The sequence below is a fragment of the Amaranthus tricolor genome, chromosome 1 (assembly GCF_026212465.1).
Source record: "Amaranthus tricolor cultivar Red isolate AtriRed21 chromosome 1, ASM2621246v1, whole genome shotgun sequence".
NCBI classification, from domain to species: domain Eukaryota; kingdom Viridiplantae; phylum Streptophyta; class Magnoliopsida; order Caryophyllales; family Amaranthaceae; genus Amaranthus; species Amaranthus tricolor.
The window spans coordinates 20,000,540-20,015,273 of NC_080047.1; the positions used below are offsets into that span (position 1 = coordinate 20,000,540).

The 14,734-nt window shown below is 36.0% G+C and overlaps 1 protein-coding gene across 11 annotated transcripts in view; it reads right to left on the reverse strand.

The window, feature by feature from the left end:
* LOC130810790 (uncharacterized CRM domain-containing protein At3g25440, chloroplastic) overlaps nt 1–12,134 on the reverse strand; it is a 12,817-nt gene extending 683 nt beyond the window's left edge. Inside the window, exons 1-6 of one of the 11 annotated variants that reach the window (XM_057677038.1) lie at nt 11,893–12,134; nt 8,669–8,745; nt 4,396–4,537; nt 3,988–4,309; nt 1,725–2,126; nt 327–783 (exon numbers count right to left, since the gene is read on the reverse strand). In XM_057677038.1, the coding sequence (XP_057533021.1) occupies nt 406–783; nt 1,725–2,126; nt 3,988–4,309; nt 4,396–4,487 (1,194 nt within the window). In that variant the 5' untranslated portion in view covers nt 4,488–4,537; nt 8,669–8,745; nt 11,893–12,134 and the 3' untranslated portion in view covers nt 327–405. Of the gene's footprint in view, nt 784–1,724; nt 2,127–3,987; nt 4,310–4,395; nt 4,552–8,668; nt 8,746–9,722 lie in introns of all 11 variants that reach the window. The other 10 variants (XM_057677086.1, XM_057677223.1, XM_057676964.1 and 7 more) reach the window with 10 other exon arrangements.
* Between the last annotated feature and the right edge of the window lie 2,600 nt (nt 12,135–14,734).

Genomic DNA, 14,734 nt, shown 5'->3' on the forward strand with positions numbered 1-14,734 from the left:
TTAAACATCAATAAATGCATGAATAGAAATGATGTTATCTTCAAGGAAAACAAGTCTGACAGTTTCTGCATGAAACAATAACTCACAGAATCTGAAATATGCAATATGATCAGATATCACTTTAGTGTTTAGGGTTCCAACTTCCAACAATCACTTTCTTCTAGGTATATAGCATTTCAGAAATGCCTTAAATATTAGATGAACATTGAATACACATAAGGAGACATATCTGGGGCTGTTAACTTGCTGAGTTACAAGTTGCAAATATTAAAAATATGACAGGCATTTAGCTGCATGCAAACATTTACCATAACTTTAATTCTTACCCTATAATTCAGGCAACATTCGTATCTCAAAGGTAGCTATTGCGACTGTTGAGACTCATTTGTTTTTCTTTACGACTTCCTACCATTTCAAAACGCTTCCTCGAGCAACTTCTGAATCCATATTATCTTCATCCTGAGACAGGCAGTCATCATCTTGCTCTGGCTGACTAGAAGAAGCGTTTCCAACACCGTCTACTTCTGGATCCGAGGAATCATAGTCCTTCGCATGACATAGAGAATTGAGGGTAGACGTGTGGTTTTCACTTTTAGAGGCATTAAGGTTTGCAGTGTGAATTGCCTCCTCTCCTAAATTTTGAGAAATGGCATTGCAGGGCTTTTTGTTTGAATCACCATACAGTGCTATATGCCTGTAATAGAGCTCCAATTCTTTCTCAGCAACAGCAATGAAATGCCTCACAGTCTCCAGTGACTGCTCGTACTTGGATTTCTCCAATGCCTGAAAACAAAGTACAGATATATTGGACTTGCCACATTGCTTTTACAGCCAGCAATGAGATAACCCGCAATGATTTTTTAAGGCAATCAATAAGAAAGACTAATTCTACTTCAGAAATAAACCATAAACAACTCAGACCAATGAATTGAGTCACACATATTATTTTTACCTATCTCAAGATTCCATCAAAACGCATTTAAGAGGACTTCAAACCTTATCAGATTATCAAACTAATCAGGTAATGCAGCTGCATCAAGTACCACCTATTGAGTCAAAATTTCATGATTCAACGAGGGAGATATCCAACAAAATACTATACACTTGCTTCATGAACATAAAGCTTTGCTAGAGTAGTTCGAAAAGAGTGGGATTTTGTTTAGACTGACGGCATAACGATGTTTCCATTCCCAGAGAAACTAAAGGAATTAATGCATTGACGCGCAAGCTGTCTGCTCGCACAATACAACATTGAATTGTTGAGAACATTTTCCAACTCCGCTCAATAACTGAGAAAATTCTTCATATTTTGTTCAACATTGAGCTATTGAACTTTCTAAAGTCTCTTACATTTCAATTGATATTATCGCCTCTAAGCAACTTTGAATAGCAAAAGATAATTTTCACATTGTAATATTCAAAATTTGTATGGTTTTTCCCCAAGCAAAATGGAGTACAAGAACTCAAATTTTGAATTCTTCCCATGGAATTTGTGCTCACCAGAAAACAATTGCCCAAAAATGAATACACAGATGTATTTGGTATCAAACTAATAACTATTTTGATATTATAGAACTTCAGTTAATTTCTAGTATAAAGGGCCCTAACACTCGAAACAAAAAACATAAACAGGGATGTAAGCCAGAATGGAAGAGATTACACGGTTACACCCCATGACCACAAAAATGTAAGACATGAAAACACATGCAATGTAGAGAACACACCTTTTTTTTGGACAATGTATCAATGGGAGACATAACTTCCGGTTGCACATAATTCTTTCCTCGATAGAATACAGCTGTGTCATCTCCAATTACTTGTATTGCTATCCCACCACTTAATCGCTCTATTTCTTTAACATATTCATGTACTTGACCCGGTTTACAAGGCTTAAAAAAAACTTTCACTGTTTCATGTTTCTTCCAATGCATATGCATGTTGAGAACAACTCCGCCAAAGATGCCTCTTCTCCCAACTGGAACATAATTAGATCTTTTCTGAGCCATCTTTCTAAAATAAAACTTCTCCTCGCCAGTAAGCTTGTGTGGTTCAACAACAGGACCCTGAACCTTAGGAACTTCATACTTTTTTAGCCGTTCAACCAATGAGGCCTCTTTGATTCTTGCCTGCAAGGGAGAGAAGAAAACAAATGATATCTAACTAATCTCAGTTCAAACATTATTGACGTGAAAATTAAATTGTATCCTACTTTAGTCCATTTGCTCACCTTTCAGAATAGGAACTATTATTTTATTCTCCCATGAAAGGAAGTAACAAAGGAAAGTCTGAACAGTATTTTGATCTAATATAGCATGTGCTATTCTGCTACTGCATTAATGGATTCCTTTTACCAATTTTTTTTTTACATAAAGAATTCACGAGGGTATAGGCCATTACATTGTACTTATATTAAAAAATCCATGTAAAGTACACAACCAAAAATCGAACCTACCAGGGATTTACTGCATCATCATTCTGTTAGAGATCCTTTAAATGACCAAGAAAAGAAAAATGGGCAAAAGAAAGAAAATGCAAAGGGAAGTTCACTCAAAGTTCATCAGGAACTACAGGTTTATATGAAACTAGAAGAGTTCAATATCATACTCTTTACTTACAATGCAGAGAATACCATGGTACGATAGAGATAGGACAAGACTCTCCGAGTGAGGACAAAAGTCAAGGAGGTGGATGCTCTTGCAAAGCTGGATAAAATTTCTTCAATGACAAGGAAAAGATTCAATGTTCTCTTGAGGAATCATTTTCAATGTAAAGGGACAACTTGACAATGAACAAGTTGTGGCAATATATTTAGGGCGGTCATTAGGATTTCAAGACCCGTAAAACATTAGTATTTTAAATAGGGGGCGTAATCTTAGCCATGGATACATAGTCTTGGATATCTATGTATACAGAGGGGAGCAAAAGAAAAGATTTGTAAAGCCAATGTGATCAAAAGGGATTTTTCAACTTCCGACTCTTCTCAACCCTTTGAAGCAAAAATAGGATATTCATCATTATTTATACAACAATGTATTTAGGATAGTCATGTGGACCTAACAGCATTGGTAGTATTCTGTATAGGAAAGTAATTTTAGCCACAGATATACTGCCTCAGATAACTATTTATACCTTTCACCCACCCCCACCTCCACCCCCCCAAGAACAGTTGTTTCTAAATCTATTGAGAGCACCAAAAAAAAAAAGAACTGTAAGATACTATAATCAAACGGCTCCTTTGGTTGTTAGTACATGTACTAAACAATGGTAAAGGGAATAATTTGTACTGTAATATAAGTGTACAAGAAATGTACCTTATTATTCCACGGTAATGAAACTTAGAACATAAAAAAAAAATTTATCAATATTTTCTATTAGTACCTAATACCACATTTTCAAATGGTAATTGGTGATGTATTGAAATAAATTTTCAAAGAAAATGAAATAATTGATGTAACAAGCATGACAATGAAACTTGGGAAAAGATTTCCCTACCAAAATTACACTAGTTTTGCGGTACCATTCCCACCAGATAACAGGCCCAAAAGGGATCTTCCCCCTATTAACTCTCCTCAAAATTTCAAAGTAGCAAAAGGGTAATCATCATCGTTTACACAACATTATCATCAGCATGTGGCCACATACATTTGGGAATATGGTTGTGGCATTGTTGTGTGATGTGGCCATATACAGCATGAATTTCGGAAACAATTCCAAGACAAAGCCGCTTAAAAATCCCAACTTTGTGAAGAGTTTCCCGAAACTAAATTTCTGCTCACTTCGTAATTTATTTTCCAAATTAAATCTGAAAATTTTTACAATATATAGATAAGCTCAATAAGCTTTGTCCCACACAAAGGATACCAGAAAATGCATGATAACTATAACAAAGAAAATTCACATTCCAGATAAGTTTTTCACAGAAGAAAAACACGAATACAATTGAAATAATTTAGAAATTAAGTTACTATGACTAAAACGTAAAGATACCTTTTCCAGCTTGTCTTTGATCCTTTCTTCAACACTAGCAAACTTTTGCTTTTTCCTCTTAGCTGTGAGACGTCGTGGATCTCTCCTATTCGCAGCTTTCCTCTTTTGTTTCTCCCTCATCCTCTGCATTTTAAGTCGTTTCTTTGTTTGCCATTTCTCTTTCTTTGGAGGATCAGATTCTTGCACTTCAAATTTGGGTTTCCCTTGCATTATAACCAAATTAACTGTACCATAACTGAAATTTCGTGAAACTAAAACGAATTCTGGTAGCTTTGGAGGACCCAATGTTCTCCCGATTAAGCTAGGGTTATGCAAAGTCAACCTGGAAGAAGAAAGAGAAGAGTTGAATACATGAGAGAGAATAGGGAGATATGCCTTCTGGTAAATGAAATTAAACAAGAAAAGTACCTAGAAAAAAGGAAATTTAATTGGGAAGATTTGCATAATGAAAACGATAACCTAGCAGCCCGTCGCAAGTATTGAAAGCAGGTACTTGCCATTCGAGAGTAGTGAAAATGGAGGATACACGTTACTCGAGTAATCTTCCCATCTTTAAAAAAACAACTAAAATTGATTAAGACTACACTATCACTTCCAAGCACTCACTTGCAGCAGGGAAGTTAAGGACTCCCACTGAGAAAGTTTTAAAATGACGGCAAGAATTAACGTTAAGAGGAACAAACAATCAACCACTACAATATTGCAACACAATCAATAGTAGCAAAGTGCAACACACAAAAAATTAATAGACAACTTACTTATCCCTTCTTTAGATTTCTTTCCAATTGGGATCTTCACAATCTCTTTAATCTAACTAAGTTTAAGACAAAAAGTTGTATTCAATCCATAAAACACGAGTGTTCGATCAAGCACTATCAAGCATAAGCATCAAGACAAAGCAATAGTTTCAAGATGCAACTACTCGCCCGAAAATTGGGATTGCTCCCTCAAACACTCGTACACATGTGCTCCTCTGCTCCTCCTCATTCCTTCCTATTTCATTGCATGCTCATGCAATTAGTCACTTCCATTCCAACTGCTCCTCTTACTATCTTTGACATATCAAAATAAGACTCTTACGTATGATTGCACAACCAAGCAATCCATATTCGACCTATGCACCTAGCCAATAAAAAGCATATGAACCCACTTTAGCCATCTATAAAAAATGTGGTTTAGCTTCATCAAATTCTATGGGCAATTTGTAAGCATGGGCGCATGTCCAAATCCTATAGAGTTTGAGCAATAGAAATACCAACTACTCCTTTTGTATTACGAAGTACCTGACAATAGATATTGTTAGCACCATTTGACTAACAACTAACTACAACTAAAGCCATCCATTTGTATTAATTCTTAACAAACTCTTAACAAACAAAGCCATGCTTATATGCTTACAAATTGTCCATGTATGCTTATGGCCAAACTTTTGTATGCCTATTAAATTGGAAGAATACGAATAACTATGATGCTAATGAGATGTAGTTTTGAGGTTCATGATGTCAGTGGGGTTTGGTTTTAGTGTCAATTATAAATACAAAAGCAACTTCAACTAGGTTTCCTAAATGTTTAATAGAATTATATATATTTCAATATAATTTCCAAATCAAAATCTTCCCATAAATTGTGTTCCTTAATACATCCTTTTAGCAAAAAGAAGTAAAAATAGGAAGAGGAAGACCCTTTATAAAACGTCTGCACACCAAAAAAAAGGAACATGCAATAATAGTATATACCAAGAGAAACATTTGTAATACACCCACCAAGACCCGTAACCAGAATGAGATTAATAGTGGAGCAATTCGAGTTTGCCTAGACTCCTTCGTTATTTCTTTGATTCCAATATATCCAAAAACCATCTAAAAATTAAAAGGTTGGCTGTTTATATAGCCTAAGCCCAACAACAAATACTATATATAACAACTACCGTAACTAACAAAATCGAAATTCGAAAGACTAATTAATAGTAAAACGTTAGTAATGCCCTTGGACCATTTGACCAATTCATAACATTACTGATCGCCTGAAGTTCCACCTTGCTCTCAGGGTGGATAAAAAATAGTTGGGCCTTCCACTATTAGCAACGAGAATGAGGATAAATGGTTGAGAAAAAAAATTCCCCAAAATAGCTGACTTGGGTAGATTATAGGAAAATTCAGTCAAAAAATAATTCACAAAAATTCGTGTGATAATTTGAGAAATAAAGGAGTCAAAACTAAAAATTAATAGTAGAAATATTTTGGAATGGGCTGAAATCCTCAAAAATTCTTGGGCTTAACATGGATTCAAAGAGTGCGAAATGGCCCATTTATGATCAGGTACTTGTACAGCATTGATGATGTCATCCCTTTGTTCAAAATTGAAAGCTATTGTCTCTTTTCCCAGCAGAATGTGCAAGTCATTCGTCATTTTCCATTCTATCTCGTTCAACCAAAGACTCTAATAATGTCAAATAAATTTCCCCCTTCTTCCTCTTGCCGGCAAACCGCCCCAGGTCCCTCTCACCGGTCAAAAGCCCAAGGTCTATCACCCTCCTTCCTGTTTTTGTCTTGCATTTTTTCACTCTTAGCTGCTTCCTTTGGGCTCCGTCGAATTCTCCATGGTTGGCCACTTCTACAGCATTCACTCTCCCTTTTCGGCTACCTTAACTATCGCCCAGACGCCGGCGACCTCTTGCACCACCCAAGAGCCACCTCCATTCCTCCCCTTTCTGCTTAATTCTTTTTCCCCACAAACCCTAATTTTGCCTTACCCTTGCTCATTGAATTTTCGCACCCTACCACACCATTCATGATAGATAATTACCATTAATTCATTCTTCATGTCTTGATGAGGATGGACAGTGAAAATCCTTTGTGACTTCAATCATGTTTCAACTCAAAGTGTAACACCCCTGAATTTCCGACCCCTAAACGAAACCAAAACCGTAAAAGACGAGAGGAAATTCGGGTGTTACATAAAGAAAAGGAAAAGAATTTAGATAAACGTTAAATATTAACTTTAAAAAGGTGAGTGGAAATTTCGACAGCATCTTTTCTAAAAATCGAACATGTGGTAGAACAATTAGCACAATAAAAACATTAAACTAATCTAAGACATCGTTGCCTTTAAAATCTCACACCACGGGGGGATGATTTGTCGCCGGCTTCTCAAATCAACATGCCAAGCATGGATCGTAGTTCCAGTGTCAACATTTGCGTTTTAAAAAGACTTAACTCCTTAAAACCATATAGAATTATAAACTACGTAGCAAAAATACAAATATACGAGGGAGGACACAAGGCCTCATAACAAAACATATACAACCAAAGTTTACAAAAGATAACAAGAGCTACAAAATCGAAAGATAGCGGTATGACACAGGTTATGCTTCACCCTCATCACTCTCCCCCAATGCAATGCAATGCAAAAGAAACTCCAATACCTGCTACGCCTGTCTATGATCCTCTTGCTGCTCGACATTAGACCAAAGGCCAATGTGTCATAGCAGGACAATCATAGAAAGTCATCAACAAACAAACATAAACACAACATAAGATGATTTCATAAGACACAAGCACAGATAGTAACCGTTTATGGGCCACTTATACTTCTTACTTTCATTACGTTCTTTCCATCCCGAACCATGTGTTCTTGGGTGGAATGCAGGTCTTCACGCTCCTCTTTTCAAAACATAAACTCTTGCAAAACACGCATAGTATCAACTCGACCAAGGCATTAACAGAATACCCAACATATGACTTTATAGAGCTTGTCTATCTTAAGGTAAGTGTGATCATAGTCTGTAATACCCTTGAGGTAACTTAACTTAGGCACACTTCTCACTAGCATAAACTATTCTATCAATAATTAGATGTTCTATTAATAAGTAAACGTTCTATCAATGTGTAAGCTTTCTATCAAAGAATGAACCTTCTATTATTAAATAACTTTCGATCAATGAATAAACTTTCTATCACTGAATAACTTTATATCAGTGGATCTTTTCTCTACTTTCTGGCATAGTGACACGGCCAAGGGCGTTATCGGCCACCCGGCGCCCATGGGAAAGTATGAGCTCATGCCCCACTCCAGCTGACCCTCTCGGGTCCTACCTTCGGAAAACTAACACACTGGGGTACTAAACCAGTGAAGTGGCCACCAAATTGAAGTTTGCAAGGCCCGCATGGTAACACCTCGGTCAAGGGGCAGTATCGGCCACCCGGCGCCCAATGACCCAAGCATGCTCATACCCCCTTACGGTGATCCCGTCGAACCTCACCTAGGGGACTACTAAATCAACCGGACATAATCCAGTTGAGTCACGCCAGCTAATCACAATCTAATACTTTATCAGATGGGAATAACTTCCACTTTCGACTATTAATGAGCGCCCTAGGACAGCAGTACGCCAAAACCCACTGAGCCACTCAACAAAATATGAAATTCACCTATAAAGGAGTCATTCTAACTCCAATTAAGGCATAATCTAATTCTTAAATAAATAAGGGGGAGCCCGCCTTCTACTAACACTCTCATTCTCTAAACTATTCTAAGCTCAGGGATTTCATAATCGATGGCCCTTCATATATAAAGTTTTCTCACTAGCACCTCATAGTTTCGATACACTACATATTATCATAATAAACAATAATGTCTTAAGGGAAATTGCATATAAGGGTTAATTACTGCGTGTACGTACCTGTAAGAGTCACTGCACGATCAAAAGTCACAAAATCACCCAACTAAGGCTCTACTTTCCTCTTACGAAATGGGCACCTATGTAAGTTATAAGTAGAACTAATAAGTTCCCTTAACTACTTTGCCATACCAAACTAAATACCAAAGTAACCACTATCACTCATTCAACATGAGTTTCCGATTACTCTAGCACGCACACAACTCATTCAATAAAAGTCAAAATCATTAACTCAACACAACATAAGTCTTTCTATCAATTTAAAGTAGAAGTATGTGTGAATCGTTTCTTTACATTAACTAATTTTGAGCATATCGGCTCGCGTTACCCAAAAATAACTAATCACAACTAAATCTTACAATTTTAATATAACATTAATATAACGATAAGGAAAATCTTAGAGTTATCGTATCGGGATATCATTTGTTACATTCTCCAAAGCTATTAAGAACTATAGTCAAAACAACACGATAAATAACTTTAGCAACCATCGACGATAAGTTGACATTATGCTCTTGGCTTACTAATATCATGTATCTATAACTTCAATAACAACCTAATAAGGGTATTTGTAATTCACAACAATCAAACCACAACAATTAGTAACTATTATTCCCAATTTAATCAATCAAAATCACTTTCATAGTCAACTAACATCATCACCATTACTAATTATTCACAACAATAACCAATCGACCAAATCTTAAAACAACTTTTAAAGTTATTTAATCAATCATCACCAAAATATAGTATAAAACACACACCATTAGTAATTTCATCTCTAAATCCAAACCCTAATTATTTCGTGTTCAAAGATAACATATTTAATTACTACTTATACTAAGATTCAAATAAACTAATACAAAATCAACACACAACCCATAATTTCAAATCACACTTCAAACCCTAAGTCATAAAATGTTTAATTCATCAATCAAATTCTTACCCACAAAAAGATTCAATGAAATTAACACAAAACCAACATCAAACTCAATACACTTAATAAAACTCCAATTAAAACTAGAAAATTAATTAGAGAATAAAAGAGATGGCTTACTAAGATAAAACAAGAGAAGGGTGAAGAAGGAAGGAGTTGGTATGGTGGTGTTGGGCTACTGCTGCCGGGAAAACCACCACGAAGGTGGCTGCTGCTGCTTGGAGACTCACGCTGCTGCAGGGGGGAGGAAGAGAACAAAGCAGCCATTGCTGCTGGGTGCCGTGAGGGAGGAAGGCGGGGCTTCTGCTACGGTGGCTGCTCACCGGTGGAGGAAGAATATGTGGCTGGTGGTGGTGGTGTGCCGCAGTGGAAACGAGAGAAGGGAAGAGGAGAGGGAAAGGGGAGGCGTGTTTTGAGTGAGTGAAGGAGTACTCACAAGCCTAACCATCCTTTTATATTATTTATACACTTATTTATTTATTTATTTACCTAGGTTCATCTTCTTGCGAGGCCCAACTAAAAAACTCACCTTCGTGTGCTCACACATTTTAATAAAATAATTATTTTGATTCGAACCTCTTTATTTAAAAATCGTAATTGAATTTGTAATATAAATATATGTTAATATTTAAATTCGTAAATAAAAGGAATTTATTAAAACTACTTCAAAATTAATTTAATATAATTATAAAATATCCAAAAGTTATTAAAATATTAATTAATGACGTCTGAAAATCTCGGGGTGTTACAGACTACCACCTTAAAAGGAGTTTCGTCCCCAAAACTAGAGTAATAAGAGTACAACTCATGAAAATTGTATTTCTAATAACTCATGAAGGGGTTTTAACGATTTTAAGCTCCATAATTGACTCAAGGATCGTGACTTTATTGACACTATTAACAAAAGGATACTCAATCTATCAGAATATTCATACATATCACATTTTGAGTATTTATAATCACCTAAATTGGCTCAACAACTAATCAAAAGCATGTAAATATCACACCAATTGATTCAAACAATCAATCAAACGCATGTAAGTTTGTGAAAGGTTGATATCATAGAGGCAAAAATGCGTGAAAGCGCAGGAGAAAATGCGTGTAAACGCGCGAAATTCTATCGCATTCTACCCCCCTTAAAACTTAGTTAGGACCTCGTAACTCACTGGCCTCGAAACATAGGCAGGGATAGTGTGGTTAGACCATGGAACTCTAATTATTAAATATCTCTGATCTCAGTACTACACACCTTAGTATCTAGGTCTCAATATGTTCTCGTAATAAGACAACTCTCCTCAATGTTTACAAAAGTAACGGATCTAGCACATGTGGCTTTTAAAAAGTGTATCACTTGAGCTCGTAACAACACGAAATGTCCTGTCATCAAATGTAATTCTTCAAACAACTTTTCCACTTCTACATGACCATCTAAGGTCGTACTTTGTGATAATCTTGTAATGTACGAAAGGTTTAACTATTATAATTTAAATCATAAATGGGGGTAAAATATCAAAACAACAAAGCCCTAAAAGTAAAGTGCACGAAGTTGCTTAACACTTAACTCGTATTACAATTAGACACCCTAGACCTAAGGATACATGAATCTTACAAAATTGGTTGGTCATCAACTCCCAAATCGATTCACCGCTAACCTTACTTATCATAACATAATCCTAACCTTTTACTTAACATGAAATGCTCTTTTCATTAATTATATATGATCAAATCATTTTATGACATTTTAAATCATACATCATGACCTGATTAGTAGATTAACAACTCAGATTAATAACTCATAACATAATACATGTTTCAAGTATATAATCCAATTATATATACCACATTTTAGCAAGTTACTGTAGTTAATAATTATACGTTCACAGCCATGATACTAATATACATATCGTAATTGTTCAACAATAACATCCCTTATCCATCATAATATCAAATTCTAATTACGAAAATATGAGGATGATTTAGAATCATGAAGGGCAATGTCAAAGGTTACTAATATTTTTTTCAGCTATTCACTTACACAAAGTGTTCATCACAAAGTCCACAAATTCCTTTTCCCCAATTTTCATACAGTTCATTCGCGGATGTTGGTTTAAATTAGTGGATGACACCATTTTTGACATCCTTTTGGAGCATGTCTAACGTTGTAATTCTTACCCACAACAAAACCAATATATTTTACTCAAATTCCAGAAGAAATATGAAATTCATTACACATATCAAAGGAATCACAAACAAGAAGTAAGGAAGATGAAGAAGAATAGGTATAGCTCACAAAAATGGGGGAAAGAAAGGAGGCGTGCTGGCGACTAGTGGTGGCGCGCAGGTGGTGGTCAGCCTTGAGGAGTAGTCGACAGGCTGGCAGGCGGCAGGTTGGTGGGTGCGGCTGGCGGCTGGATGTTGTGGTTGGTTCTTTTCGTGAGAGAGAGGGGTTAAGGAAGAAGAAGAGAAAGGGAGATGGAATTCAAAAATTTGAAGGGAGAGGGTGATATGAAAATGACGGTTGTATGGTGACTGGTGAGCAAGCAGTGGGGTAATCAATTAAAAAAAAAGCCTAACTCATATTTACTTGGTTACTTATTTACAAGGTCCAACAGCTTAACCCTAACCCATACTTGACTATATTTTATTAATAATAATAATAATAATAAGAGAAAATTACTTAAAACTACCTTTTTTATACACTACTTTGCAAAAAACTACCTTTTATAATTTTTTTTGCAAAAAACTACCTTTTATAATAGTTTTTTTTGCGAAAGACTACCACTTAACGTTTTTTAAGGGATTGACCGTTTATTTAAACGGTTGACCATCACGTGACTTGCACGTGATATTTTGAGGCTTATAAACCCTTCTTCTTCACTGATTTCTTCAAACCCTAAGTCTTCGAAAACCCAAACTCCTTCTTCTTCATCTTCGTTTCTCCCTTCTTTCTTTCTCCTTGATTTGGAATAATTAATTCAGTGAAGCAAGCCAATTTTTTTTGGAATTAATTTGGAATGTCTTCTTCTTCTTCTAGCGAAAATTCGAGATCTTAGAATTGTCGTTGTGGAGTTCCCTTTGCAAGAAGGGTTTCTTGGACCAAGGAAAATCCCGGAAGAAGGTTTAAGAGTTGCGTTTTTTATGATCCTGATACAAATTGGAGGGGATGCAAAAAGTTTGAATGGGTTGATCAACCTGAAATGGCTGTTTGGCAAAGAGAAGTGACGAACAAGCTTTTGGAGGAGAAGCGACAATTGGCAATGGAAATCAAGATCTTGACTTCAAGGGTTTGTTGCTTGGAACATGAAAAGGAACTAGCAATTTCAGATATATCAAGGATTAAGAAGAAATCGATGAATCAGTGTGCAAGCTTTGCGTTAGGGTTTTTCGTTTGTTTTTTGTTAGTGTTTGTTGTACTTATCAAGATTAGTATTTGAATTTTAGGACCTTAATCACAACAATTGTAACAATGTTCTAGGAATTTTATTTGTAACATGAGAATGTTGAATCAATGAATCAAGGATTTATCTTTTCCACTACTTTTCTTTGCAGGTACTGTGTCTGATTTTTTTGGTGTGTATGAGCTGGTATGTTAGCTGTTAATGGTTTGTCTGCTGTGTATCATGATGGTTGTGTTGTTCATGAATTTGTGGCTCTTGTTTTGGTGGTATGTTTGCTGGTATTGTGTTCAAGATTGATGATCATTTGCTTTGGTTTGGTGGTATGTTAGCTGGTATCTTGAATACTGATGCACACAGCAATTGATGCATTATATGAGCTGGTATGTTAGCTGGTATTTTGTTTTTGTTTGGATTTGCAGGTTTTGATGCACATAGCAATTGCTGCACATTGTTGATGCACATACAGCAATTCATGCACAATATTGATGCACATACAGCAATTGATGCACATTATTCATGCACATTATTCATGCACAATATTGATGCACTAAAACATTGAACATTGAATTGATTTGCTGCACTTAAACACTTGAATTGCTGCACTAAAACACTAAAACACTTGTTGGATGTGTTGCTTGGAATTTGTTCATCTTGTTTTGGTGGTATGTTTGCTGGTATGTTGTTCAAGACAATGCAACTTGCTGCATTGATTCTTGATTCATTGTCATTACTTGAACACTGATGTATGAAATCAGTTCAGTCTTGAATGTATGAACACTGATACTTGAACATGCATCCATTTTGTTCAATATTCATACATCTTGAGTTCAGCAGTTAATTCATACAATATTCATACATATTGAACATGCATCCATTGAACATTAATTCATACAATATTGAACAAAGGGAAAAGACTACCAATATTCAGCAGTTAATTACAAAGGGAAAAAAGGAAACAACAAAACCCATTCAACTCAGAAACTAAGAAATACAAAGGATCATTACTCAAAAATCTAATTCACGATAGTACATTCTTGAGTTCATTTGATACACTAATACGTTTCTTACATTAAGTAGACAAATTACATTCAACACATACTTTTGGAACTCTATACTTGACTTTGTTCATCCATTACATATGTAGTACTTGCATTTGTTGCACTTGTCATAAGTTGATCACTACTGGAGACATGCATGTCACTTGGTGTGGACAATTGAGTACAAGATGCTCCCGTTTTAGGCCGTCCACCTTTTGACCTCATCTTTGTTGACTGTGGTTTGGTTGGATTCTTGCATCTGTTTTTGTAGTGACCTAACTCACCACAATTACCACATCTCCGTTGCTTATATTCTCGAACAGCAGTTGCAGGCTTCTTACCTCCTTTAACTTCATCAGTTTCCTTTTTCCTTTTCCTTAATTTAGGCCTTCCAAGCATCTTTCGAAACGGTGGAGGAAGAGGTTGGGCTAATGTAGTTGTCGGCCACATTTCGCGTCCAGGCATTCCATAAAACTTAGGACCATACGTCTTGGCATACGTTTCTACAAGATACGCCTCATGGACAAATTCACTAGCATCTAATTTTCTAATAAGAATACAAGCCATGGCATGTTTGCAAGGGATCCCAATAAGATTCCAACTTCCACAAAGGCATGTCTTGTTGGTCAAGTTTACAACGTAACTTTTTTCATCATCATCCACCTCAAACTCAGACACATCTACTGGGATTACCCAA